The 25988-nt window shown below is 41.4% G+C and overlaps 1 protein-coding gene across 1 annotated transcript in view; it reads right to left on the bottom strand.

Annotated features, from left to right (window-relative positions):
- Nucleotides 1–3653: 3653 nt before the first annotated feature.
- The window catches only part of PALB2 (partner and localizer of BRCA2), a 28333-nt gene continuing 5998 nt past the window's right edge, over nt 3654–25988 (bottom strand). Inside the window, exons 5-13 of the mRNA XM_047087769.1 lie at nt 22691–23505; nt 22270–22341; nt 18450–18611; nt 16539–16624; nt 14942–15103; nt 13307–13423; nt 8847–8934; nt 6139–6287; nt 3654–4146 (exon numbers count right to left, since the gene is read on the bottom strand). Coding sequence (XP_046943725.1) covers nt 3939–4146; nt 6139–6287; nt 8847–8934; nt 13307–13423; nt 14942–15103; nt 16539–16624; nt 18450–18611; nt 22270–22341; nt 22691–23505 — 1859 coding nt within the window. The 3' untranslated portion in view covers nt 3654–3938. The remainder of the gene's footprint in view (nt 4147–6138; nt 6288–8846; nt 8935–13306; nt 13424–14941; nt 15104–16538; nt 16625–18449; nt 18612–22269; nt 22342–22690; nt 23506–25988) is intronic.

Genomic DNA, 25988 nt, shown 5'->3' with positions numbered 1-25988 from the left:
AGAGAAGAGACTAGGGCTGGATGCAGGTGGGGATGAAAACCTCTGGAATACATCCATTCTGAAAACGTAGGGTTTTGGGGGCACTTGGGTGGCTCAGTTGGTTAAGCATCCGACTCTTGATTTGGGTTCAAGTCATGATCTCACGGTTCGTGAGGGTGCATACTGCTCATGTGCACTCTCTCTCAAAATAAATAAAATAGGGGCACCCGGCTGGCTCAGTCGGTTAGGCGTCCGACTTTGGCTCAGGTCATGATCTCACAGTTTGGCTCGTTGAGTTCGAGCCCCGCATGGGGCTTTGTGCTGACAGCTCGGAGTCTGGAGCCTGCTTCAGCTTCTTTGTCTCCCTCTCTCTCTGCCCCTCCCCTGCTCACACTCTGTCTCTGTCTCTGTCTCTCTCTCCCAAAAGTAAAATAAACATTAAAACTTTTTTTTAAATAAATAAAGGCTGAAAGTGTAGATTATTTTTTCAAAAAGCTTGACTAGGAAGAAAGGAGTGTAATATTAGGGGTATATAAGAGGTCAGTGGAGGAGGCCTCTGGCCTTGTTTTTAGACTAGGAGAAACTTTGGCATGTTTATGGGCTTAAGAAGAAAGGAAGTTGAAGACATAGGACAGAAGAGAGAAGTGGCAGTCAGTACAGGTCCCTGGGAACAGGAGAGGATGAGACAATAGTGTAAATGGGCTTGAAGGAAGGAGGGACAACTGGTGGGTTGGGGGGTGATGTATGGAGGAAGCTGACAGTTGATGTTTATACATCCTTTGATGGGGTGCTACTGGAAAGCACCAGTGCCCTCTCTGAAATCTTCCCAGCTTCTGAGGATTTGATCCCAATCTTAATATTCAACCTTTCACCCTACAAACCATGGAGACTGACATTTTCTCTCTAGGTGTTTGCTGAAGGAAAAAGTGGGTTTCTTAAAGTATATCATTTAAATAAGAGGTGATTTATTATTTTTGACCAAAAGGACGAAATGTAACACAGAAATACAGACAGGTCGTGGGAAGACAGGGTTCCAATTGTGGGCTTAGCAGGTTATCAGGCTCTTCCTGAGTGCCCCCCCTTCTGTTAATGCTGCACGGTCACATCACAGGTCTGTCCTGGAGTGTCACCAGAAAGGAGCAATCAGTCTGGGCTGTCACTGGTGGCTTAGCAGATCTAATGGGCCCTGCTCCTCAGACTCCAATGAGATTTTCTGGTCCAGTTTTCTGCGGAAATAGAAGGCTGCCTAATAAGCAGTGCAATGATGGCGATGGAATCAGGATGCTGGAGAAGCCTGGTGACCACTGCCTGCACTGCCACGGACAGTCTGGTTGGCATCACCAGCAGCAGGATGATTCCTGAGGCTCTGTTTTCCCTCCCCAAGACTGGAAAGCCTCAGCTCAGGTATCACCTCCTTAAGAAAGGCCTTCAGGGACCACCCTATCTAAAATAACAAATCTGCAGGGGGCGCCTGGGTGGCTCAGTTGGTTGAGCAACAGACTCCTGATTTCGGCTCAGGTCATGATCCCAGGGTAGTGGGTTTGAGCGCTGTGTCAGGCTCCACGCTGAGACTGGAGCCTAATTAAGTTCCTCTCTCTGTCTCTCTGTGCCCCTCCCCTGCTTGCTCTCTAAACAAACAAATATATCTGTAAAAATAACATACCTCCTATACTCCCTCGCTATCCCTCCCCCTACTTTATTGTTCTTCATTGTACTTATCTCACTGCTTCCCAGCTTTTTTTGTCTGTTGGTGGGGGGAGATGTTTATTTTTATTTTCTGTCTTCCCACTAGAACGTAAACTCCACGAGAACAGACTGCCTGGCTTGCTCACTGCTGTAGCAACTAGCACATAACAACTAGCATATAACAGATACTCAATATCTTAATGAACATACAAATTTCACAACAGTAGGATGGTACTCCACAGTCTATTTTATTTTTATTTACTTATTTTCTGAAGTTTATTTATTTATTTAGTAATCTTTACACCCACCATGGGGCTGGAACTCAGGACCCAGAGGTCAAGAGTTGCATGTTCTTCCGACTGAGCCCCTATGCAGTCTATTTTAAATTAAAGGCACTACATGTTACTATATTTGGATTTAACACAAGAAAAGAAACAGAGGGGCGCCCGGGTGGCTCAGTCAGTTGAGTGTCCAACTCTTGGTTTCGGCTCAGGTCATGATCTCACGGTTCGTGGGTTTGAGCCCTACGTGGGGCTCTGTGCTGACATTCAAGGAGCCTGTTTGAGATTCTCTTTCCCTCTCTCTGCCCGTCCCCCACTATCTCTGTCAAAATAAATAAAAATAAAAACTTAAAAAAAAAACTAGACAGAAGACTGAAAGCATTATTGGACTGTTCATCCAGGCAATTTTCCGAGTTTGGAGTCATTTCAATTTACTGGCTAAGAAAGTATGAGATTAGCACGTTTTGTCATTTTCCACGGAGATTTCTGGAACTCCCCCGTGTTGTGCTAACTGCCCACCCTCTGAGCACTCTGAACATACGCTCTAAATTTAAGACACGGTATTTAATGTATTGCTTAGTGTCACAGTCCCCCTCATTAGCCTGTGTACCTCTGAAGGGCAGGGGCCTCACTCTTCATGCCTGCTACATCAAGGCAATACATCAAGGGGCAATACTCTTCATGCCTACTACATCATGTGCTCAGTGTTTGTTCAGTCATTACCGAACTAGAATTACTGCCTAGCTCTACTGTTTTCTTGACTCTTAAATCTTAGAGACAGTATGTTTCTCAGGATTCCTGAGTAAATTAAATCTTTGTGAAAAGCCCTTTATTATCTTTATGTGCTAGCAAATAAAAGTATCTCATTCATGCCAGAGATAGTGGGAACAGAATGAGTGTAAAAAAGTTAAATCTTTTATGCAAGTGTATCAAGGGGAAATTATGAAGTTGCCAAAAATCACTCGAGTAAACACCATAAAAAGGTATTTTTAAAAGAGAAGTAATTGGGGCACGTGGGTGGCTCAGTCGGTTAAGTGTCTGACTTTGGCTCAGATCATGATCTTGTGGTTCATGAGTTCGAGCCCCACGTTGGCCTCTCTGTACTGAGAGCTCAGAGCCTGGAGCCTGCTTTGGATTCTGTGTCTCCCTCTCTCTCTGCCCCTCTCTCTGCTCACATTCTGTCTCTCTCAAAAATAAACATTAAAAAAAAAAGTAGTACAAATAGGTTATATGGATCATGAATATATACTCTCAGTAAGAATGTTGAGCAAATAAATACTTATCATATGGGACAAAATTTCCAATGATACCACCAGATTGGGACTGTAAACATCTGTCTCTCAAAGTCACACAGGCAAAGGTAAAGATGATGATGGGCTCAGGACATACCACTGTGTTGATTCAAAGTGACTCTGGGGGCGTCTGGGTAGCTCAGTCAGTTAAATGTCCAACTCTTGATTTAGGCTCAGGTCACGATCTCACGGTTTGTAAGTTTAAGCCCAGCATCGAATGGGACTCGATCTCACAACTGTGAGATCATGATCTGAGCCGAAATCATGAGTCGGATGCTTAAATGACTGAGCCACCCAGGCACCCCTGAAATTTACTTGTTATACAAGCATCACTGACTAAATATTCTAGTTACGAAACAACTAATTGTTCAGAAAACAATCTTAAAAGGATAGGGAAAAAGTAACAGGCCAAGCAGAAGGTATCAAAATAAATATTTATTAATACTGAAGCTTTATGTACACCTTTAAAAGCAAATGTGCAGATGTGAAGAATTACAAAAATCAATCTAAGATCCCTTCTCCCAAAGTAAGTATAAATGAACATTCAAGATCAGTAGTGCCACTTACATTCAGAATTTAAAAAATGTGCCTTAATGGAATACAAGTAGTTATTTTAAATGTCATCCAGATATTCTTTACAGTTACAACTCTAAAAAGTACTAAGTGGTCAAAAAATCCAGAGCACTGTGTTTTCATCTAATTAGTTGCGGTAGACAAATATATTTCCATCTTTTTGTCCGGCCAACAAATGAGAATGTGTACCTGACCATTTAACGAAAGACCAATGTTGGTCAGAGACAGGTGGGAGGAGGGCAGTACAATGACCCAGAAGTAAGTCCCAGATGGCGATTGTTCCAGAAGTCAATACTGCCGCTGCAAAATGATCTTTCACATCACCTTCCAGGAACCTAATAGCAAGCAGAGAAGAAACAATTCAAATCATATATCAAAAGAATTTTTCGAGTTAAGCCAAAGTCACGCTCCCCGAAGCAACAAGAACAGAAATACCTGGAAATGTGATGCCCATCTTTGAAATCCCAGGGCAGCTGGCAGGTGTGCTGTAGTTCCGGACACAACCGTGCGTCCGGGTCCCGGCTGTGTCTGATGCGTCCCGTACCACCCGCACCCCAGCTCTCAGCAGCCTGCCTCCCACTCTTCAAGCGGGCCATGCTCCGACCACCTCAGTGTCTTGGCTCCTGCTGTTCCCTCTCCCATGTGCTCACTTAGCAGGGCTGGGATTCTGCCATCATGCAGGCACGTCGCCTCCCTAGAAAGATCATCCCTCATCTCCCGTCTAGTGTAGGGCACACGTGTACTCTGCTCCCTGTCATGTTATAGGTTTTATTTTCATCGCACTTTTCACTCATGAGATGATCCTGTTTCCATACTTGGTGGCTAGCTCTCCCACCAAGATGTACACATTGTAAAACAGGAATCTGTCTGTCTTTTAGAGACGGGGGCGCTGCAGTCAGTTGCCTGGATCTGAATTCTAACAAAGTAAGAGCTCTGTGACCCTGGGCAAATTATTTAACTTCATCAGTAAAATAGGAATATGATACGAGTACAGCAAAGTACTTAATACACGTTAAGGGCTTAATATAAATTAGTTGTTATTCCTCACTGCCACATCACCAGCATCTCGAAGAGTCAACCTTCAGTGAATGTTCTGAGTGAACCAAATGGTATTTTTTTTATCCCAGGCTCCCACCCAACTTTGTGTGACTGACTCCAGACACATCTGAAACTCCACAAAGTCTTCCTTGACAGTCTCTCCCTAACCCTCCACTGCCAGTTAAGGTGCTCCCTCCATCCTGTGTGCTCCCAAACACTACAAGCCTCATGGTATTTTGTGTGCTGAACATTAGTCTCTAGTTGCCTCCTATTTCCATGAGATTAGAAACAGTAGTGCCCTCTACGGAATTGGCACCAGATAGGTATCAAGGTTTGCTAAATAAATAAATGAGTTTGAAGAGTGACGAAGGAAATGCTTGATTGAATAGTTCTCTTTATCCTAAATTTCTAGGCCAGCGACTACGGTTCTCTCCCCAAATCCAAAGAAACGAGTTCTATACGTAAGCACGTATTGCAGATGACAGTCCTGAGGTTCTTGGTGAGCTAAGAACGTTTGCAGAAATGCCACTTCTGGCTAAGGGCACAGGGAGAGAGACCATCTTTTAGAACACTGATGCAGCAAGCTTGGCACAAGATCCCCAAAAAACACAGAAACATACATTGCACCTACCAAGGTTCCTTATCCTTGTAAACTGTTAAAGCTAGACTTTGTGATCTTGATTTACTAAATCTGTTTTCTGTCTCTGCTGTGCATTTCAAACAATAATAAAAGTAATCTCTAGGAATGACCCTTCCGGGTGTGGCTGGGGTGGCCTAACAACACCAACACTACTTTAGAGCTCTAGAGAGCTCACAGAACACCTGGGATACCAATAACGGTATCACTGATAAATAGATCTTCTCATCAGTCAGTAGATAAATATCAATTGCTTGCACGATGGAGACTCGTCAGATTTCAAAGTAAAAGAGGACTTCCCAAAGTAATATTTAAAACTTTCTTAATTTAGGTTTTACGGAAAGGACATTTTTGTAGAGAATATTAATTACTTAATTTGCATTTGAAATGTTTTTGTTATGGGAAAAACAGGGTTTGAATACACATAAAATAACCTATCCAACCCCATAATGGTGGGGATAAGAATGTAGGGAACCTGGGATTTGACTGAGATCTACTAAACTTTACACTTCTTCCTACTTGACATTCTTACTAGGGTCTGCAGTATTTCATGTTTACCATTCATCTAAGTGACACAAGAACATCTGGTTTTTTGTATTTGCACACGTGCCTTCCAAAATGTCATACTCAGTGAACAGCAGCACACACTTGCCTTCCAGCCTGCCCTTGGGGAAGACAGTAGAGCATCACACCCACACTCAGGGTTGTCTTAGGGTTAATCACAATCAGCTGAAACACGGGGCTTCCCAACGGCTCACTCTCTTTGGCACAAGGATGGCTCAGGACAACAAACAGGAGCCCCTGATTTAAAAGAGAAATGAATAACCAAATAAATCAGCAAGAGTATGCTGGGAAAAAGAATGGGTTGGCAGAGACAATACCAAAGAATTACAAGAATGATCAAAAGTCTCAAGTATCCAGGATTTAATCACTAAATCACTAGCTCATTTTTCTTTTCAGGCAAACTGTTGAGATGATCACTGAGCTGGCCTTCTGGCTTCTCTAGGTCAGGGCTCAGTCAGTCTTGTAGGTGGGAACGTAGCTGATTCACCAATTTCCTCCATCTTAGACACTACTAACATCTCATACCATCCATTTGGAGAAACGTCGTCACAGGGAAAGAGGGCATAGAGACATGCAAACGGAGTCCTCAAACTACAGATATTCATTGGCAAGTTGGTTTTTGAAAATTCAGAACACATTTTCCCATAAAAATAATCTTGTAAGTGGTGACTCAATTTCTAGGCCAGTCTGCATTGCCAATTTACGCTTATAGAACAAGAGTAACAAAAAAAAAAAAAAAAAAAGACACCATCACCTATGGTTGTTTCCATGGGAAAATGTGTTACAGACCTCTCCCAGTTTGAAAATTATATGATCTAATAATAACATGATTGTGTGTGGAGACATATATATCACACAGACATACACACACGGTTGTATATGTTATATATTGAAAGTAATTCTTTTTGGAGGTAAAATGGAGAAAATTAATTATGAACCATCTTAGGATTAGTAACATTCATTTCTACTTTATACATTTTCTAGAATGACTGAATTTTTATAATGAAAATGAATTACTTTTATAATTAGAAAATCTAGTCAAGAAAAGGCTAGGGGCGCCTGTGTGGCTCAGTCAGTTAAGCACCCGACTTTGGCTCAGGTTATGATCTCGTGGTTTGGTTCGTTGAGTTTGAGCCCTGTGTCAGCTCTGTGCTGACAGCTCTGAGCCTGGAGCCTGGAGCTTTGGATTCTGTGTCTCCCCCTCTCTTTGCCCCTCCCCTACTCACACTCTGTCTCTCTCTTAAAAAAATAAACATTTAAAAAAAAGAAAGAAAGAAAAAGTTCGATGTCATATACTTAACTAGGGGTTGGCAATTATGGCCCAGAGGCCACATCTGGCTCACTGCTTATCTCTGTATGACCCACAAGCTAAGAATGATTTCTGCATTTTGAAATGGTTGAAAAAAAGAAGAAAAATATTTTATGATATATGAAAAATCATAGGAAATTAAAGTTCTGGAAGGTTTTAACATACAAAAAGTTTTACCTGGAACATGGCCACGCCCATGCGGTTTCATTTTATCTATGGCAGATTCTCTGCTACAGCAGTAGAGCAGAGCACTTACAAGAGAGACCATGTGGCCTGCCGACCTGAAGGTATTTACCATCTGGTCTTACTAACACAAAAACTTTGCTGATTCCTGCACTAAATTATTATTTCCAGAGGTTGGCTTCATGGAGTTTTATCTACTATCTGAAACATTTCTGTGTTAAATGCTTTAGTATCAAATAGGTATTAGTGTTGTAATAACAAAGATACAAAGTTATTTCAATGCCTAGTAGGTAAATGTAATAATTTCAGAGATGAATTCAACCCTGTTATTTTAAGGATGTAAAAAGGTAGCCTCAAGATAATGTGACAGATTATATAAGATCACACATCTTCTGAGTTCAATTCCACAGACCCAGCCAGGCCAGGGAAAGTTACAACCCGTGTATTCCAAGCTTGTGGTATTAATGCGCATGGGGTTGCCACTGAGGCTGTGAAAGTCAGTCTCCATACAAGTGTGAAGCCACCCGCTACCGCCTCTGTTGTGGCTCGATGGTGGGTACTTAAGGGTTACCTCTGACTCCTGGACAGTTGCCTGCAGCCTGTTCAGATGTCCAAACTAGACTGTAAGTCAAGTCTATTTACACAATGGCTGAGAAGCTGTTTTCGCTTCTATGTGAAAACACTAAAGCCTAAGGGAAAAACACATCTAGGACCATTTAACCATCCTCTCTAAGGGTATGTGTTCACATCATAAATCATTTATGGCAATGCAGTTGAGAGCCAAGTCTGGTAACAGGCATGGTATTTCTTAGTACAAACTCACAGCTAGAAATAAACGTTTGCTCTTAGGACATACAGCCAGAAAATTTAGCAAGCCATCACATTATACCAATACTTATTTTCATCCATAGATTTCAAGAAAGAACTAGGGTGCCTGGGTGGCTCAGTTGGTTAAGCATCTGACTTTGCTTCAGGCCATGATCTCATGGTTTATGGGTTCCAGCCCCACATCGGGCTCTGTGCTGACAGCTCAGAGCCTGGAGCCTGCTTCAGATTCCGTGTCTCCTTCTCTCTCTGCCCCTCCTCCACTCATGCTCTGGCTCTCTCTTTCTCTCAAAAATGAATAAACGTTAACAAAAATTAAAAAAATAAAAAAAGGACAAACACTGCTATCCAATTTTGAAAAAGATACACAACAGAGAGGGTCTGTTAATTACTTCTTACTAAGTTACTGCTCTTACTCAGTGAGACCAACAGCCACACACAAAGCAGACACAAAGTGGTCCCAACAGATCACTACTTACCATTTCAGAATAGGCTTTGTGACAGACTGAAGCTTGGTAGGAATCACCAATGTGCATCTTTTTCAGGAGCTGACCAGTTTTTAAATTCCTTAGACACCAAAAATAAATAAGCTGATAACATTCTTCTAGCAAACTGGTTTTCACATAATATCCTGTTATTTATCACAGCATACTTTAGGAGGTGACCAAGGGAGAAACTAAGGGACACAGTACCTTAGTTTTGTTTAATTACATTTGTGTAGTTACATTTGTTTAGTTACAGACTGAGCTACAAATAGGGACCAGAGGTTGACATTGCCAGTAGTTTAACTTGACAGTCCCGCCTGAGATTGAATCTGCTGTGTCACTAGGAATAAACCTCTCCGGACTGCATGAGGAAAGTTTTCCTTTATCTTATTTGACTGGGTATTGAAATTAGGCACATGGTATGGCTCCAGCATTATGATTTTGTCACATTTCTTATTATGCCTAAATTTTCCCTGGAAGACAATGGTCAGGAAACCAAATTTATTTAGATAGGAGACTACACCTAAAATAGATTTAGAATTCTGTTTCTATTATCGTGTTTATACTAGAACTAGACCAAGGTAACAAAGAAAGATGGGAAGACTGAGGTGGGGTAAAAAATGGAAAAAGGAAGAGAGAAGAGGGTGAATATAAAGAAGAAACAGTCTGGGGTGCCTGGGTGGCTCAGTTGGTTGAGCGTCTGACTTCAGCTCAGGTCATGATCTCACGGTTCTTGAGTTTGAGCCATGCACCGGGCTCGGTGACGACAGCTCAGAGCCTGGAGGCTGCTTCGGATTGTGTGTCTCCCTCTCTCTGTGCCCCTCCCTGGCTTGTGCTCTGTCTCTCTCTCAAAAATAAACATAAAAAAATTTTAAAAAAAGAAAGAAAGAAGAAACACTTTGTTGGAACCACTTCTTAGCTTTACTGAGCATTTGTGACGTTGATAACTGCTCTATCATGGAACTTTACTGATGAAAACCCTCAGCTGACTTCCCCTTAACCAAAACATAGAGTCCATAATCTTTTTCATAGTATCTATAATCCTCACGAATCCTGTGCTACAATCCTACATTACTGTTCCCTATCATGCATATTCCTGGCTCTGCACCTTTGTTCAAGCTATCCTCCCAATGACCTCCCAATCCTGACCAATTCCCATCTCTGTTACCGACCAATGAATGCCCTTCCATTCTTTTTTTTTTTTTCAACATTTTTTATTCATTTTTTGGGACAGAGAGAGACAGAGCATGAACAGGAGAGGGGCAGAGAGAGAGGGAGACACAGAATCGGAAACAGGCTCCAGGCTCCGAGCCATCAGCCCAGAGCCTGACGCGGGGCTCGAACTCACGGACCGCAAGATCGTGACCTGGCTGAAGTCGGACGCTTAACCGACTGCGCCACCCAGGCGCCCCTTTAATTTTTTTTTTTTTTTCAACATTTTTTATTCATTTTTTGGGACAGAGAGAGACAGAGCATGAACGGGAGAGGGGCAGAGAGAGAGGGAGACACAGAATCGGAAACAGGCTCCAGGCTCCGAGCCATCAGCCCAGAGCCTGACGCGTGCCCTTCCATTCTTTATGGCCTCGATTATGTCCTGCTTCCAGCCAGCGGCAGGAGCTCAACTTAGATTCTCTCACTTCTCCCTGCCTACACCAACCCACAGAAATCTCCTCTCCTCCACTTCCCTTCATTACTGTCTTTGTGCCTCATTTTTAATTTAATATAGACTGTAACAGGGTGTAATGTATTCATTCAACAAATATTTCTGAATCTTCTGTGGACCAGGTTCTGTGTATAAAAACAAAAGAGGGAAATCTAAATGCTCATGTACATATGCAAGGTTTTCCTTGCCAGGGACACCAATGGGTTTATCCCCTATAGAGGTTAACATATGCTCTGTATTTAGTAACTGCTCTTTCCTCAAGTCCCAAAGCACTCTGTCCAAATTTCTATCACTTTGACCTTGTCTGAATTGTACAGGAATTGTATCCTTTGAATTGTAAATTGAACTGTAAAGCAATCTTACTTACTGACTAGATTTTAGAGGCTTCGGAACAAGGATTCATATCTACATCTCTCACAGAAAACAGTATATAAGTAGAGACTCAAATATCCATTAATGATTGAAAGATCGGTGCTCAGTTAATATAGCTTAACCAAAATTAAATATTTAAACCTTCAGCAAGCTTCAAAAAGGGCCACTTTAACCTTGAGTATAATATGAATCACTTTAGACATTTAATACATCAGGAGTTAAACAGGAAAGGTGACCAACAAAGTACATAGAGCCCAAAAGGTAAATGAGAACTTTTGATACACAATATGATCCATACATCTTTGAGTAAGTAGCTTACACAAGGTGTTAAGACAGGCCCTGAGAAAAACAAAAGGTATGTACCCATCTTCAAGGACTTCCATAACACAAAGTAGCATACGCTAAGTTAAAAAACAGAGGCAATATTGGGGTGCCTAGATGGCTCAGTCGGTTAAGCGTCCAACTCTTGGTTTCAGCTCAGGTCATGGTCTCACAGCTTGTGAGTTCAAGCTCTGCAATGGGCTCTGCGCTGACAGCACGAAACCTGCTTGGGATTCTCTCTCTCTCTCTCTCTCTCTCTCTCTCTGACCCTCCCTCCACTTGTGTTCTTTCTCTCTCTCAAAATAAGTAAATAAATTTAAAAAAATTTAAGGGCAATATTTAAAAACTTTAAAAAAAAGGCAATATGAGTTCAGAGAGGGAAATGTCAATGAAAGTTGAGGTATTACAACAGAGCTCAAAGTAACTATGGGACTGAAGATACCCCTTAAACTTAGAACTTACACTTTGAAGCTAAGTATAAAGGTCCCTCTTCAACCTCAAATTCTGTTGCAATCCATTATATATATAAAATGCTAAAAAAATTACTCTTAGGATGGGAAGTTTTAAAACAGGGAGCTGAGGAGTATGGACTAGCTGGAGAGAAAGTTTGTACCAAGGCATTGGGGAAATGGAAGCTGAAGAAAAGCAAACATTGTGGGGAGGGAAGGGCTGAGAGGAAGAATGTTAATACAGTAAGAGTATGAAAGAAGATCTGGAGGTAGGATATTGATTGATGACAAGGAGACCGATTGCTAGATTATATTAATAGTTCAAGAACCAAATAATGAAGGTCCAGACTATTGAAATACCAGCAAGAACAGAAAAGACAACTTTGGTAAGGAATATTGTCCCCAAATTAGACCTCCATGCACAAACACTGAGCTAATGCCAGAAGTGGAAACCTGCTGCTCTAGACAGTAGGGCCATCTGAAAACACAGTCTCCTGGCAGATTAGGACATGGTCATATTTCAGAGGCCCCCAGGTGGGGAGGGGACAAAGATTCTCTTAAGGACCATGCTCTCCTGGCTTATTCCTAGAGAGTTAGGGTTGGACAGAGCAGAACCAGTTAAAGGAGAGGGCTTCTGAGGGGAAAAAAAAAAAAAAAATTAATTTATTGTCTTAATACAAACTAACCTTGAAAGTACCTTTGGCTGGGTAAGGTTCTCCCCAGGGTAAGGAAAGAGAAGTGGCTGGGGACTCCTTGACTCTGGTTTCCCTATCACAAATTTGTTAACCTGGTTCCTCTAATCAGATATATTTTATAATTTTGGATTGTAGACAGTATGAATGACACATCACATAAACTCTGGATTCTGTTAGATTCCTCTAAAGAATATTGATTCTCACCCCCCCCACCCCCCCCAGTAAACAGTTAACTTGGCTTACCCAAAATTCCAAATGCTGAAAACCCAATTCAGTTCTTTTTGCCTTACCTGGGCTGCTTCAAGTCTGACCTGTACACATGTAGTTTAAAGGCTAGCCAGATTACCAGGTAAAGATTATAGCTCAGAATTTGAGGCTCATTCTTCAGCTCTCTCTTTATGGGGATTTCTCTTCCTCACTTGCTAGCTGCTGTGGTCACCCTGAACTCTGTCCTTTGGTTCTTTAAGTCAGGGCCAGAAGGTTTTCTCTCAGGCTTTTAGTCCCCCATGTGCAGACTAGGGCTTGCCCTCTGGCTAAAAGCTGTAGGAACAGGAACTTGCCTACTATTTCCTATTGACCACTCTCCAGTATCTTTCTTCTTTTTCTCATTCCCCAGTGCCTTCAGATAGTTGTTCTTTATACTTTGTGCAGAGTTTATAGTTATCTGAGGTAAAAAGAGTTGGTTTGATAAAAGCCATCAACCAGAAGGAGGAACAACTGTATATTTTTGACAATGGTAAAATCTCATTTACTTTGAAATAGTCTACTCGGACTGATCTTTTTTCAGAATGTCTGAATTAATATGATGTTCTTGTTGAGACAAGTATATGTCATCTGACAGGAAAAAACAAACAAACACAATCATACTTACAGAGTCTCTAATCTTAACCCCATGAAATTGGAGGTATACCCTCATATAAGAGAAGAAACTGAGGCCCTCAAGAGAAAGCTTACCAAATAACAATGTTGTTCATTACAGTGGTACCAAGCAGAGCTTCCTGCACGCCTTGCACCTCAGCAAAAGTTAGTACAGTCTCTTCAGGGGACATCAAAAATTGTTTTTCTTTGCTTCTGCATTTAAAACAGTATTAAAAATTAGCACTTTGTACCAAAGCAGTTTCTAAACAGCCCTTCTACATATTGCTGAGCACTAATGCACTAACATGCACTAATCTGATACCAGAAAAAATTTCAACTAGAAAATGTGTATTCAAAATTTTCTACAATAAACATACACTACTTTTATATTCTCTACCTGGATATATTTGCAAGCACCTCAAATTCATCATATCCAAATTTAAACTTGCCAGGGGGGCCTGGGTGTCTAACTGACCCAGTAAAGCATCTTGTCCAACTCTTTATTTCGGCTCAGGTCATGCTCTCGGCTCAGGTCATGATCTCATGCTCATGAGATCGAACACTGCATGGAGCTCCAAGCTGGGCATGGGGCCTGCTTAAGATTCTCTCTTTTCCTCTCCCTCTGCCCCTCCCCTGGACATATGCACTCTCTTTCTCTCTCAAAAAGACAAAACAAAACAAAAAACTTGCCACCTCTCTCTTTAAACCTTGTGTTTCTTTTTTTTTTTTTTTTTTTTTAAATTTTTTTTTCAACGTTTATTTATTTTTGGGACAGAGAGAGACAGAGCATGAACGGGGGAGGGGCAGAGAGAGAGGGAGACCCAGAATCAGAAACAGGCTCCAGGCTCTGAGCCATCAGCCCAGAGCCCGACGCGGGGCTCGAACTCACGGACCGCGAGATCGTGACCTGGCTGAAGTCGGACGCCCAACCGACTGCGCCACCCAGGCGCCCCTAAACCTTGTGTTTCTTTCTGCATTCCCATCTAAGTGAATTGTATCACTGTCTACCCCGGTGACAAATGTAGAAACCTGGATGTTATCCTTGTCCCCTCCCTCTCTATCTACTCAATCACTAAGCCCTAATGATTTTAGTCTCCTCTTTCTCAAATCTGTCTGCTTCTTCTCATGTCCACTAATACTTTGCTAATTTAAGCAAGCAATTATTTGTCTCTTGCCAAGATTACTACAGGTCATGAATAAATAAGACAAGAAGGTCCATGACCTCTGTTATTACAAAACACAGGTAAATAATCACAATAAAGCATAACAGACACAGAGGATGTTATGAATTCCATTTGAAATATGCTGGATCTGAAATACCCACAAGATGTCTAATAAATAGGCACACAGATCTAAAGACTGGGTTCAGAGCTAGAAATATACGTTTATAAGTGGTCAGCACCTAAACAGTAATTTAAGGACTGGAAACCAAGTGCAGAACAAGAAAAGGGTCTAGTATCTGGAGGCACATGTGAAATCTGAGGGGCACATGGAGATTTCAAAGACTGAAGAAAGAATAAACTATGTTTGCTGAGCCTCTCCACTCCACTGGCTTCCTCCCTGCTACATCCAGCTTCCTCCTCTCTAAACCACTTCCACGAAACAGCCTAGTGTTGAGGCAGACCCTGCCATACGATCCTGCAGCCCAGAAAAACAAGAGGCTAGTGATCTGAACTTCTCTGAAAGCCTGTGATAAAAGCATTCTTTAATAATGAAAATCAACCATCTTACCTTCCATCTTCTGCAAATGTCATGATTTCTACTCGTTGGTCACAAAGGGTCCCACTGCTACTGACTAGCCTCCTCTCTGTCAGGCCAAGCACAGCTTTTATATTTCCAGAACTCAGTAGCACTTGCTTTTCACATCCACCATCAGAGGAACAAAGTAATGACCTAAACCAAGTATAAAAGAACACTGGAGAAGAGTAAGCCTTTTTTTTTTTATTTTCAAATACTTACTTTTGAGGGGGTGCCTGGGTGGCTCAGTGGGTTAAGCATCTGACTTCGGCTCAGGTCATGAACTCATGGTTCATGAGTTTGAGCCCCACGTCGGGCTCTGTGCTGACAGCTCAGAGCCTGGAGTCTGCTTTGGAATCTGTGACTCCCTCTCTCTCTCTGCCCCTCCCCTGCTCTCACTCTGTCTCCCTAAAAATAAATAAACACTAAAAAAATTTTTTAAATTATTTATTTTTTTTTTAGCATATGTGCTGCCAAAGTGAGCACTTTTTACTTTATTTTTGAGAAAGAGAGTGTGTGTGCACACAGAGAAGGGGCAGAGAAAGAGGGAGACCAATAATCCAAGCAGTCTCTGTCCACACTGCCAGCAAAGTGCCCAATGCAGGACTCGAACCCAAAAACTGAGATCATGACCCAAGCCAAAAATCAAGAGTCAGACGCTTAACCAACTGAGCTACCCAGGCACCTCTAGGAATTAGCCTTTAATATGAAAGGACTAGGGGCGCCTGTGTGGCTCAGTCAGTTAAGCATCCGACTTTGGCTCAGGTCATGGTCTCGCGGTTTGTAGGTTTGAGCCCCACATCAGGCTCTGTGCTGACAGCTCAGAGCCTGGAGCCTGCGCCGGATTCTGTGTCTCCTCCTCTCTCTGCCCCTCCCATGTTCATGCTCTATCTCTCACTGTCTCTCAATAATAAATAAACGTTTAAAAAAAAAAAAACCTTTATTTATTTATTTTAATGTTTATTTATTTATTTTTGAGAGAAAGCATGCAAGGAAGGGGCAGAGAGAGAGGGAGATGGAGAATCTCAAGCAGGCTCTGTGCTGTGACTGCAGAGCCTGGTGCAGGGCTCAAACCCACAAACTGTGAGATCATGACCTGAGCCGAGATCAAGAGTCAGACGGACGCTTAACTGAATGAACCACCCAGGTGCCCCTAAGGTTCAATTTGTTTTTTTAATTTTTTAAATGTTTATTTATTTTTGTGTGTGAGAGAGAGAGAGAGACAGATTGCAAGTGGGGGAGGGGCAGAGAGAGACTGAGACACAGAATCGGAAGCAGGTTCCAGGCTCTGAGCTGTCAGCACAGAGCCCGACGCCGGGCTCGAACTCACGAACCGTGAGATCATGACCTGGTCCGAGCTCAGACGCTTAACCAACTGAGCCACCCAGGCACCCCTCCTAAGGTCCAATTTTAAACGGAAACTTGAGTCAGGGATATAATTCTATCACTAGGTTTTTTTTGAAACAAATAGCTCTTGATCTAAATTTAGATTCTTTCAAGATTCAAGCCTAGGTTATAACTTGCACTCAAAACAAGCTGACAGAGACAAAGATGAGGGAAAGAAAAAAATTACTCCTTGAGAGTTACATACCTGATTTCCCTGATTTCCAAATTTCCCAAAGCCACGCACACGAGGTTACAAACATCAGGCACTGGAACTATCTGTAACACTGGAACCTAGATAAAACAAAAATAGCCAAAAATTGAATTTGGTTGTTTCATTTTTTTTTTAACAATATGGTTTATTATTTAAAATTTTTTTTAAATTTATTTACTTTTGAGAGACAGAGTGTGAGCAGGGCAGAAGTAGACAGAGAGGGAGACACAGAATCTGAAACAGGCTCCAGGCTCTGAGCTGTCAGCACAGATTCCAACACGGGGCTCGAACTCATGAACCACAAGATCATGATCTGAGCCAAAGTCAGACACTTAACCGACTGAGCCACCCAGGTGCCGCTGGTTGTTTAATTTTTAATTAATCTAAATTTTCCAAAATCTGTCACATTCCCTTCTATTCTCACTGTACCAGGATAGTTTCAAACACTGAACAAAAGTTTAGCAAACACCCTCTTTTTATAAGCTGCAAATCCAAATAAGTTATAGGCAAAACCGTGTATATAGCAGCACTTACTTAATGAAATCTACAGTTCTAATAATAAAGGAAAATTTAAATAAATTCTGGCAGAAGTGGACAAAGGGAACATCATGCAGTCATTTAAAATAAGTTTATTCATGGGGCGCCTGGGTGGCGCAGTCGGTTAGGCGTCCGACTTCGGCCAGGTCACGATCTCGCGGTCCGTGAGTTCGAGCCCCGCGTCGGGCTCTGGGCTGATGGCTCGGAGCCTGGAGCCTGTTTCTGATTCTGTGTCTCCCTCTCTCTCTGCCCCTCCCCCGTTCATGCTCTGTCTCTCTCTGTCCCAAAAATAAAAATAAACGTTGAAAAAAAAAATTTAAAAAAAAAAATAAGTTTATTCACATAAATAAATATTTATTGACCACCACTATACAAAGCACAGTGCTAAAAGCTATGGATATACCAAAGAACAAGAATGAAATTTGCTAAGAGTAGATCATAAATGTTCTCACCAAAAACAAACAAACAAACAAACAAACAAACAAACAAAAACTATGTGAGCTGATGCATGTTAATGAACTCGATTGTTGTGGGAGTGCTTTCTATATATAATATATCAAATCATCACAGTGTACACCTTAAATATATTACAATTTTGTCAATATTACTTCAGTAAAGGTGGAGAAATAAATAAAACTCAAAATAAAGTATGAAGAATATGTAGAGGGGCGCCTGGGTGGCTCAGGTCATGATCTCACAGTTTATGAGTTCAAGCTCCCGCCTCGGGCCCTGTGCTAACAGCTGAGCCTGGAGCCTGCTTCAGACTCTGTGTCTCCCTCTCTCTCTGGAGCCCCCAACTTGTACTCTGTCTCTCTCTAAAATAAATAACCATTAAAACTTTTTTAAAATTAAAATTAAAAAAAAAGAATTATGTAGAAACAAGGAAAAATGTTTGTATAAGTGAGAAAAGGCAAATTTAAAATTTTTAAGCACATTAGGACTGCAAGCACGTAAGATACATATGAAGGTGGACAAAGACTAGAAGAAAATATATTAAGAAAGGAAGCAAGAAAAATGTTTTGGTGAGGGGTAAGGAATACAAGTATCAGCAAATTTAGAAGTCAGAAAAGACACGAAATTCTAAGCTTCTCCAACATATCTAGTATAAAAATCCATTTCCCGAAAAACAGGTGATAAAGCAAACCAGAGCACAACGTTAACTGTAGAATCCAGATGGTAGGCATATGGGTACTCACTGTACAACTTGTCTCTATGTTTGACAATCTGCATAATGAAATGTTGGAAAAAATTACTGATCCCTTTGTTCTGCCTTACATGGTTGTAGGTCCCATTCTTGGTAAGCTGCCCATCTATATTACCACGTAAATAATTGCAAAGACCTCTCCCAGCTCTAAGATTCTGACTTACCTCTGTAAAGTGCCAGGAATAAAGTTTTTCCCACTGCCAAGTATCTAGAGGTTTCCAAAGAGAAACTACGTATTCACAGGCAGTTATGATACATGGCTCTTTGAAACCGGCTATTTCCCACCACATGGCACTCACGTCCACGGAACAGGAACCAGAAGGATTCTGAAATAAATAGCAACAACACTTATGTTAAAGGGATACTTGGGGTCTGTTTTGGTTTGTTTGTTTTTAATGTTTATTTATTTTTGGAGACAAAGAGAGACAGAGCATAGCGGGGGAGGGGCAGAAAGGGAGACACAGAATCTGAAGCAGGCTCCAGGCTCTGAGCTATCAGCACACAGCCTGATGTAGGGCTCGAACTCACAAGCGGTGAGATCATGACCTGAGCCAAAGTTGGATGCTCAACCGACTGAGCCTCTGAGGCGCCCCACTTGGGGTCTGTTTTATGAATAGAATATGAATATAGAATATGAATATGAAAAGTGCTGGGTTCCAAGGATTAAATGAAATACTAAGTAAATGTAATTAAAGTTTTATACAGGTCAAAGCTGGCTTAGTTGGTGGAGCAAGTGACCCCCAATTTTGGGCTTGTGAGTTTGAGCCCCACATTGGGTGGAGAGATTACTTAAAAATAAAATCTTAGGGGGCACATGCATGGCTCAGTTGGTTAAGCACCCAACTTTGGCTCAGGTCATGATCTCACGGCTCATGAGTTCAAGCCCTACATCGGGCTCTGTGTTGACAATTCGGAACCTAGAGCCTGCTTCGGATTCTGTGTCTCCTTCTTTCTCTGCCCCTCCCCTTCTTGCGTGCGCGCTCTCTCGTTCTCAAAAATAAACATTAAAAAATTTATAAAAATATGGGGCGCCTGGGTGGCGCAGTCGGTTAAGCGTCCGACTTCAGCCAGGTCACGATCTCGCGGTCCGCGAGTTCGAGCCCCGCGTCGGGCTCTGGGCTGATGGCTCAGAGCCTGGAGCCTGTTTCCGATTCTGTGTCTCCCTCTCTCTCTGCCCCTCCCCCGTTCATGCTCTGTCTCTCTCTGTCCCAAAAATAAATAAACGTTGAAAAAAAAAAATTTAAAAAAAAAAATTTATAAAAATAAAATCTTAAAAAAAATTTTTTTTAATGTTTATTTATTTTTGAGAGAGAGAGAGAGAGAGAGAAAGAGCGCAAGCAAGGGAGGGGAGAGAGAGAGGGAGACACAGAATCCGAAGCAGGCTCCAGGCTCTGAGCTGTCAGCACAGAGCCTGACGTGGGGCTCGAAACCACGAACTGTGAGATCATGACTTGAGCCAAAGTCAGACGCTTAGCTGACTGAGTCACCCAGGAGCCCCCAAAATAAATAAAATCTTAAAAGGAAAGAAAGAAAGAAAGAAAGAAAGAAAGAAAGAAAGAAAGAAAGCAAGCAAGCTTTGTGAGTCTTATGTAACTAAAAAAATTGCCCCCACACACTTATATCATGATGGATCTAAAAATGTGTAGCTCCAGAATGGAACAGATTCAGATTTAATCACAAAACATGGCCCATAAGAACTTGCCCATTTGGAAATGAAACATCCTGATGAACCACCCACAGGTTGAAGAGGGAATAAAAATGAAACAACGTGGGGGTTAAGGGCACCAACTTCCCGCGTAGTCAAAAATCTGCATATAACTTTTGATTTCCCCAAAACTTAACTACATTAATAGCCTACTATTGGAAGGAAGCATTACTGATAATGGAAACAATCAACACATATTCGTGTGTTATATGTATTATATACTGTATAAAATAAAGTATAGAGAAAAGAAAACGCTATTAAGAAAATCATAAGATGGGGCGCCTGGGTGGCTTAGTCGGTTAGGCGTCTGACTCTTGATTTTGGCTCAGGCCATGATCTCATGAGGTTGAGCCTCACGTCAGGCTCTGTGCTGGCAATGCAGAGTCTGCTTAGGATTCTCTCTCTCTTCCTCTCTCTCCCCCTCCCCCACCTGTGCTTTTCTCTTTTTCTCTCTCTCTCAAAATAAACTTAAAATAAAAAAAAAGAAAATCATAAGGAAGAGAATATACAATTCTTTTTTTTTTTTTTTTTTAAATTCTTTTTTTTCAACGTTTTTTATTTATTTTTGGGACAGAGCGAGACAGAGCATGAACGGGGGAGGGGCAGAGAGAGAGGGAGACACAGAATCAGAAACAGGCTCCAGGCCCTGGGCCATCAGCCCAGAGCCCGACGCGGGGCTCGAACCCACGGACCGTGAGATCGTGACCTGGCCGAAGTCGGACGCTCAACCGACTGCGCCACCCAGGCGCCCCGAGAATATACAATTCTGTAAAAGAATTCTAATGTGTTTACTGAAAAAAGATCTGCATGTAAGTGGGCTTTTGCAGTTCAAACCCATGTTGTTCAAGAGTCCACTGTATTTCCACATGAGCAAGGAGAGCACTGTGTATCCAAACACACAGAGCATGGCAAAGTGGTATTTCCAAAAGAAATTTACAATCATAAAGGCATTTATCAGAAAAGAAGAAAAATAAAAATAAAGTAAGAAAACAGCTCAAAAAGGTAGTGAAACAACAATGAAAGTAAGCACAATGAAAAAGAAAAGAATTATTAAGGATAAAAACAGAAACAAATGAAATAGGAAACGAAAAAAAACTAATTAACAATCAATACAACCAAAAGCGTTGTAGACCAACAGAATGGAAAATCTCTTAAGTTTGATGCAGGAAAAAAAGTACTTTAGAAAATGGGGAATTGGAAGAGAGGTTTAACCGAATATACACAGACAAAAAAACTACTAGAATAATAAATAACTTTTTACCTACAAATTAGAAAATACAAATGAAATGGTTGATTCTTTAAGAAACCAAGTTATTAAAATGGACTCAAGAATAACTTTGAAATGACTATTACTATGTATCTTTTATACCAAAGGAATCTGGAGCTCAGAGGGTAAATAATTTGCCCCAGGTCACACACTAGTAGTTGGCAGAAAGAGTTTATGTGGGTTTGAATCTCTTTCTTTTACACCAGTTGTTCTCAACTGGGAGGAATTTCGCAAACTTTCCCTGGTGGGTATCTAGCCATACCTGCAGACATTTTTGGTTATCATAACTCGGGATGGGGGTGCTAGTGGCTCTATAGATAAGGCAGGGCTGCTGCTAAATGTCCTACGATGCACAGGACTGCCCCTGCAATAAAGAATTATCCAGCCCCAAATGTCCAGATTGCTCAGATTGAGAAACCCTGCTCTGTATCATGCTACTTCAAGCACTACATACAAAGAGTTAACTAGGACACAGGTCCAATCCACTTCTCTGGATTTACTAACATATCATTAACAGAATATTGTAACTTGCATTTCTCAGAGTTATACACACACACACACACACACACACACACACACACACACCCCACATAGCATATGAAAGATTAACCATTCATTATAATCTGGAACCACTACCTATTTTCTCATAAATCACAAGTGATCCTTCTAGAAACATTACAGCATTTGGAAAGGAGGATCATGAATGACTTTCTCTCTGTCAAGATGCCTGATTTACATTTAGACACAAAGTTGAGTTAGCTTAAGTTGTTTTTGGCAATAGCTTGACATATAAACTTCTTCTGGAGAAGATCTCAAGATATAAATACAGCTAAGTATTGTGAAAAACAAAGAGTTTACAGGTTTTTTCTGAATCTGTTTCGCCAAGTTCGTTTAACAGTGCTAAATTAAGAATGCGAAGATACAGATCAAATTCATCCTAATTTTCCTATGAATTCATTAAATTTTTTACATGTAAGACACACGACACACCAAAAGGGAATGGTCTTCTGACCTTTAACTTCGAAACCAATTGTAGGTGGCCTGGGATTAAGCCATTACAAGCAGGAAGGTCTGCTACTTCAGTCTGTGAAAATAAAAGTCACACTGTTAATCTATGCTTTATAGATAACGTCTGCCCACCCTGCTCCTTCATCATGTCTACTCAATATGTGTGATTTCCTCTGATAACAGCAGCAAAGCCCTATATACAAATGCTTCCTTGATGACAAAGGGAATAGGATCCCCCATATTTAAAAACACATTTTATATTAACCTTAAATTTCCCCCAACTGAACTTAATGGTTACAGTGAAATCATAAGAAGCACCATTCCTAAACACTGAGGAGCCAATGTGTAAGAAAGTCATGCTGCCCATATTCACTAAGATCTTTCATTCCGTCATAGAAAAATCTTACCATGGAAGTGGACCGTACCTGCTCAGTGGACTGGTTCCACGACTCCACATGCATATTTCTACACAGCTGATTTTCTTCGGAAGTGACTGACTCAGTGGGAAGAAGTTTTGCTTGGGAACCAGAATCACTGTCACAGGAAGGCTGTCCTTCCCGACCTGACACAACCGGGCTGCCATCTGATTTTGAGGGGCTGGCCCAACCGTCGCCTTGCTTCCGATCACAGTCTTTCAAGTGAGGAAGTTGGGGTACAGAGCAAGTTGATCCAACCACCTCCGTGGACACTCTTTCACAGCGTGCTTGGGAGCCGAAAGCTGGAGTAGTGCCTAGGATGGGGAAGGCGGGCGAACACACATCTGCCGTCAGTCTGTCATTATCCTCAGGGGTGACGGTATTGAAAGGAGTGAAAAGTACTATGGATGAAGAAAGGCCCTTCTTCTGAGGTTGGCTTGTTGGGTTTGGTGTTTTAGGTTGTGCTTTTCCTGGGAGAACAAGAATTTCCTCTTCCAAGTCCTCCATTTCAATATCAATTTGTGTAGGCGTCATTTCTTCCAAAACAACACAGTTTCCCTCCTTAAGGAGCTTATCCCCATACATTTTTGATACAAAAGGCTCCACTGATTTTTCTGATTGGGACTTCAGTTTCTTAAGCTTAAGAGGTCCAAAGTCTTCATCAGGTAACTGAAAATCTGTGGTTTTGAGAACAGAGGACAGTTGCTTTAAACTTAGCATCTCATTCTTAGGAAATGAAGCCCTGAATGCAGCAGAATCCAAAGCCAAATAAGCATTATTTCTGGAAGAAAGGGAGTCCTCTTTTTGACGATCATCTTTCTTCCCTAAAATAGAAAGGAACAGCGGTAACAGCAAACATCCAATACCCAACCAAAAGTGAGCTTCTGAACTCCAAGACAGTGAAAAATGCTTGTTCTCTTCCCACCCATGACTCTGAAACCTATGAGCGGTTCAAGAATCAGCCACAGGCTGGTGGTTAACTAGCAGTTCTCCTTTTGTAGCATCAAAAACAGCATGGTGCTGATGACACTAGCTGGAAGAAGACCAGGGTCTAGTCCCTGCTCTGCCATTGATCTGCCATGATCTTCGGCAAGTCAATTCACTTCATTTTCCCTTGTCTCTCATACAGGAACTGCAGTAAGAATCTCTTCAGTCCTTTCTGCTCTAAAACTATGATTCCAACAGACTACCAGAACACGGTCTACAAAACGCTGGCCCTTCTCACTGAAGGAAACGTAAGTCTCCCTTTCAAGCACAGTAATTTACTATTTTAAAAAATGTTTACCTATTTTTGAGAAAGAGACAGAGTGCCACCAGGGAGGAGCAGAGAGACAGAGAGGGAGACACAGAATCTGAAGTAGGCTCCAGGCTCTGAGTTGTCAGCACAGACCCTGATGGGGGTCTCGAACCCATGAACCACGATATCATAACCTGAAGTCAGATGCTTAACCAACTGAGCCATCCAAGCACCCCAGTAATTTACTACACTTAAAGCAGCTGGAATTCTATACCATTCAACATGTAGACCCAGTTGGCCCAACCACCTCTGCAGACACTTTTTCAGAGCATGTTTGGGAGCCAAAGGCTGGAGTAGTGCCTGGGATGGGGAAAGCTGTCTCCACCAACTTATAAATGAATAAACTGTGGCACATACTTAGGGAATATTATTCAGCCATAAAAAAGGACGAAGTATAGATACATGCTGTGATGTGGATGAATCTCAAAAATCAGCTAAGTGAAAGCAGCCAGACACAAAAAGTCACATAGTGTATAATTCTTTTAACATGAAATATCCAAAACAAGTAAACTCACAGAGAGAATATAGAGTGGTGGTTGCCAGGCACTAGGGTGGAAAGGAAATAGAGAGCAACTACTTAATGGGCATGAGGTGTCCTTCTGGAGTGATGAACATGTTTTGGAACTAGGTAGGGGGCATGGTGGCACAAGAATGTACTAAATGCCAGTGCATCATTCACTTGATTCAAAATGGTCCATTTTATGTTAAGATCACCTCAAGAAAAAAAAAATTTAATGTTTATTTTTTACTTTAGAGAGAGAAAGACAGAGAGAGAGGACAAGCGGGGGAGGGTCAGAGAGAGGAGACACAGAATCTGAAACAGGCTCCAGGCTCTGAGCTGTCAGCACAGAGCCCGATGCGGGGCTCAAACCCACAAACCATGAGACCATGACCTGAGCCAAAGTCAGATGCTTAACAGACTGAACCATCCAGGCACCCTGAGAAAAAAATGTTTAATGTAGCAGCAGGTTACTAAATTCACAGCAGAGTATTTCAAAGTATACAAAAAGATGTTTCTAGATTATTACTAGATTGCCCTACTTTCTGATTGCTTTGTATTCTTGTTGGCTTAAAGAGGACAATAAAAAAGTCATAATGATTACAGGTTTTTAACGAATTAAAAATAAATTAAGTATTTAATTAATTATAGCTCATAGACCAAAACCTGTGTCCAATGATATAGAGCAGGTGGCTGCCTGTTTTTGTAAATGAAGTTTTACTGGAACACATTACATACTGTCTGTGGCTACTCTGCCACTATACTTGACTAGCTATGACCGAGCACAAAGACAAATACTATTTGGCCCTTTACAGAAAGTTTGCTGATGTCTACTATAGAACCAGAGTGAATTATCTAGTTGTTTTGCTCAGTTTATCATATGTGATTAATTCCTGAGGAAATGAATAAAAAAGTGTAAATTATGTCACTTGTTCTTCTCCAATATTTTGTATCCCACAGATCTCCCAAGACGCTATATTTGATATTTTACCCCAAAAAAGTTGGTTGGATGTATTGCATTTTATTACTCAGTCATTCCTAAGAAAGTTTGTCAAAGGACTCCTACTCGGACACACATTTCATTTCACTTCAAAAACACTTTCTCTGTAGGTTATAAAACTTCCCTCTAGGAATAAAGATTGTGTTGTACCTGAATAGATACTAACTTTAGATGAAAATCTCATACATTTTCCTTTTCCATGTCAACTTTTCAATCACATTAGTGAATTCTGGCATCACAGAGCCAGGTCTGAATCCCGGCTCTGTAATTTTAATGAATTAAAGCCACTTTCATGAATTAAAGTCACTTTAATCTCCTTGTGCCTTAAGTTTCCTCGTCTGTAAACCGAGGGTAAAAACAGACTCTGCCTCATGTAGGGTTGCTGTGATGATGCAAGGAGTTAGTGTTCGCACAACATTTAGAAAATACCAGGGACACAATTAAGTGTTGGCTATCATCATCATCATCATCATCATCATCATCATCAACCGCACTTAGATTTACCTTTAAT

This window comes from Lynx rufus, unplaced genomic scaffold, assembly GCF_022079265.1.
Source record: "Lynx rufus isolate CCGP_SWC_20201006 ecotype Redwood Valley unplaced genomic scaffold, mLynRuf1.p SCAF_23, whole genome shotgun sequence".
Taxonomy (NCBI): Eukaryota; Metazoa; Chordata; class Mammalia; order Carnivora; family Felidae; genus Lynx; species Lynx rufus.
The sequence above is the reverse complement of the archived record's forward strand: the minus strand, read 5'-3'. Positions and strand labels throughout refer to the sequence as shown.